General features: G+C 40.6%; 1 protein-coding gene across 1 annotated transcript; it reads right to left on the minus strand.

Moving 5' to 3' along the window:
* LOC107647402 lies at positions 1,923-2,633 on the minus strand. The gene has a single exon (XM_016351477.1). It carries the CDS (start codon positions 2,631-2,633, stop codon positions 1,923-1,925), a length of 711 nt encoding a protein of 236 aa, XP_016206963.1.

Consider the following 4,247-nt stretch of genomic DNA (forward strand, 5'->3'; position numbering starts at 1 on the left):
TGTTCGCATTCTGGGGTCCACTCAAATTTCTTCCCTTTCCTTAGAATTGAGTAGAGGGAAAGGGATCTCAGAGCTAACCCTGCCATAAATCTAGATAGGCAGCCAACCTTCTATTGAATTGTTGGACCTCTTTAATACAGGTCGGACTTTTCATGTTGAGTATGGCTTAGCATTTGTCAGAGTTAGCTTCTATGCCTCTTTGAGTCATCATGAACCCTAAAAACTTCCCAGCTTTTACTGCAAAGGTGCATTTTGAGAGATTTAACCTCATCTCATGCTTCCTTATAGTAGAGAAGACCTCCGAAAGGTCGGACAATAGTGTTCCGTCCTCTTTGGTCTTAACGAGCATGTCATCCACATATACCTCTAGAGTTTTCCTATGTGAGGGAAAAACACCTTATTCATCAGCCTCTGGTAGGTAGCTCCTGCATTCTTTAATCTGAAAGACATTACTATGTAGCAATATTTTTCCTTTGAAGTTATGAATGAGGTCTTTTCTTGATCCGGCTTGTACATCGGGATTTGATTGCATCCCAAGTAGGTGTCCATAAAGGACAAGTATCTATAGCCTGAAGCTGAGTCGACCAGAGTATCATTGCTAGGGAGTAGATAAGGATTCTTGGGGTAGGCTTTATTGAGGTCAATGTAATCGATGCACATTCTCTATTTTCCGTTTTGTTTTTTTTTTTTACCAACACAACGTTAGCAAGCCAAAGCGGATATTTGACCTCCCTTATGAATCCTGCTTTTAGCAGAGCCTGCACTTGTTCTTCTACAACTTGCGTTCACTCTGGTTTGAGCTTTCTACGCTTTTGCTGAATAGGTCGGGAACCTAGGTACACAACAAACCTATCGCACATTAAGTCGGGATCTATACGGGGCATGTCAGAGGCTTTACAGGCAAAGAGGTCGAAGTTTTTCCTCAACAATTCAACGAGCTGTTTCTTCAGAATTTCCTCCACGTTCACCCCTATGCTCGTTATCTTTTCGAAGTGGTCTCTGATCTGTATCTCTTTCGTTTTGCCCTCAGGTTGGGGTCGTAGTTCTTCTCGTACTCGGACTCCACCTAACTCAATCGTGTTGACTTCTTTGCCTTTCGAGCTGCCTTTCAAACTGAGGCTCTCATTATAGCATTTTCTTGTTAGTCTTTGATCTCCCTTAATGTGGCAATTCCTTCATCTATGGGAAACTTCATTCAAAGATGTGGGGTGGAAATGACCGCTGCAAGTGAGTTCAGGGTTATCCAACCTATCAGGGTGTTGTCGGCTAAATTTTCGTTGACTACAATGAAGTCGACACTTAGTGTTCTTGATCTATCTCCATTTCCGAAGGTGGTGTATAATGAGATGTAACCTAGAGGTCGGATCAGGATATCTCCTAGTCCAAAAAGGCTATCTGGGTATGCACTTAGATCCTTTTCCTCTAACCCGATCTTATCAAAGGCGGGTTTAAACAAGATATCTGCAGAGCTATTCTGATATACCAAGGGCCGATGTAGGTTAGCGTTTGCTAGGATCATAGTTATTACCACTGGGTCGTCGTGCCTAGGTATTATTCCTTGAGCGTCTTCTTTAGTGAAGGAGATGGTGGGTAAGTCGGGTGATTGGTCATCCTGTCTGACTTGATATATTTCCTTGAGGTGCCTTTTTCGTGAGGATTTTGATATTCCTCCTCCTGCGAATCCACCATTTATCATGTGTATATGTCGCTCTAGGGTGTGAGGAGGACGTTCTGGTGGTCCTCCTTCTTCATCCCCTCTTCTCTTCCTCGGGTCGTCCGACCTGTCTGTCAGGTATCTATCAAGTCGGTCTTCTCTGGCTAACTTTTTTATGACATTCTTGAGGTCATAGAATTCATTAGTGGAGTGTCCGTACAATTTGTGGTACTCACAATACTCTGTCCAACTTCCAGCCTTTTTGTGCTTAATCGGACGAGGAGGTGGAAGCTTCTCTATGTGGCATATTTCTCTGTAAACATCGACCAGGAAAACTCTCAGAGGGGGTGTAGTTGTGATACTTTTGAGGTTTTTCTACATTCTGCTCCTCTTTCTTCTTGGGTTCCCTTTCTTTGTCCCGAGCCTGATAGTAGGGCAAGTTAGATCGTGACAGAGGTTTCCTAAATCGGAAGTTTTCCTCCATGTTGATGTACTTTTCTGCACTTTGTTGGATTTCATTCAGAGAAGTCAGATATCTCTTGGATATCGACTGAGAAAATGGCCTTTCTCTAATGCCATTGACCAGACCCATAGTTATAGCTTCGGTTGGTAAACTTTGAATTTCCAAGCAAGCCTTGTTGAACCTCTCTATATAGTCACGTATGGTTTCCCCAACCTCTTGCTTTACTCCTACCAGGCTCGGGGTGTGATTTGTTTTGTCTTTTTGGATGGAGAATTTGGTTAAAAACTTTCTGGCCAAGTCATCGAAGTTAGTGACCGACCTGGGAGGCAGGCTATCAAACCATTTGATTGCAGCCTTGGTTAAAGTGGTCGGGAAGGCTTTGCAACGAGTGGTGTCAGAGGCATCGGCCAAATACATTCTGCTTCTAAAATTACTGAGGTGGTGGCTTGGATCGGACGTTCCGTCATAGAAATCCATGTCAGGCAATTTGGAGTTCCTAGGAACTTTAGCCCTCATGATCTCTTCCGTGAACGGATCTTGTCCCCCTAAGGGACTTTCCTCACGCTCCGTCCGATTATTCTTCCACTGTACATCAGCTTCCAGTTTCCGTAACTTGTCTTCTAACTTTTTTTGTCGTCTCACCTCTTTTCACAGTTATTGTTCTGCTTCCCGTTGTCGTTCAGCTTCGTGTTCGAGCTATTGTAGTCGATCCCCTTGGCCATGGACGAGATCCAAGATCTCGATCGCATGAGGTGGATCCTCCGCCTCAGGATGGTGGACCTCGGACTGGATCCTCCTTGGTTGGGGGTTTTCTGAGGTCCCTTCCTCGTGGGGGCCATGGTGTGGCGGTGAAGGCGGAAGCAAGAGGGCTTGGTCTTCTAGTTGATCTTCTGGCTCGGACTCGGATGCCGTATAGCCATTCTGAGCTCATGGTTCGCCATCTGTCAGAGGATGAATCCCAGGTCCCCATCAACGATGCCAATGTTCATAGGGTTACCTGAAACGTTAAGTTGGGCCTGAATATGAGGTCTAGATCCCTTAATATGGTGGCGTCCGACCTCTTTGGTGCCGAGGTGCCGCCTGTCTGAGTTCCTCGTGAGGAGGTGGGGTGGTACCTGCAAGAGACTCCGATGCTTAAGTTAGCAAGGGCTTTAAGCAGGTTCTTAGTGGATTAGAACATGAATTATACTTGGGGAGTGCCAGTGTTTTTATAGTAGAGTCGGTAACCACCTTTGTTAGAGTAGTTCTATCTTTTCTGATAGATAAACATTCCCTTTATCTTGGGAGTTTGTTAGGATCTACCTTCTAATAGAGTCAGTTAGAAAGACTTAAGGAGGCAGTTACTCGTTTAGTCAAGTAGAACTTGGACCTTTAAGTTTATGTCCGACCTCTTCAAAGAGGTCGGGTTTATGGTGAGGTCCACCTTTATTAGTGAGCCTTTCATATTTATTGGGCCTGGATCTTATTTACTTGGGCCAAAGTATGTACACAACTTATTAAGTTCTTTTGAAAAAAAATTAATATAAAGACTTATATTAAAAGCAGTTTATAAATAAATTATTTTGTATTTGAAAAATTATCATAAAAATACTTATTTTAAAGTTATGTAATAAAAGTGATAAAATAACTTTTGAAAAAGAGATAAATTAAATTTTTTGACTTTTTTAAAATTCTTAAATAACTTTTTAAAAAATTAAAAATATATCTAAAAAATTGTACTAAATATCATTAATGTGACTTTTTATAGATTAAAAACTATTAAAAAAACTTTTAAAATTTCTTAAACAGAGCTTAATAGTGATCAGCCACTTTATTATTTAGAGTACATATAAAACAAAAAAATTGATATATTTCACCTTTTATAATGAATATTTTTTAATTTTCATGTGTTTATAAAACGGACTACTACTTTAATATGTATGATAAAAAATAAATTGGTAAATTTTTGTTCATTAAATACACTTAATAAATACATACACTTAATAAATACATAAATGGAAAAAATCGCCTTCATCAAATGGATGACAGAGGAAGATAAAGTTGGTGGTAAACTGGTAATTAACACTACTGCACGTCAAATAATTTAAAAAAAAATATTAAAATATTTTGAATCATAATTTATTAGTACAA

This window comes from Arachis ipaensis, chromosome B06, assembly GCF_000816755.2.
Source record: "Arachis ipaensis cultivar K30076 chromosome B06, Araip1.1, whole genome shotgun sequence".
NCBI lineage: Eukaryota > Viridiplantae > Streptophyta > Magnoliopsida > Fabales > Fabaceae > Arachis > Arachis ipaensis.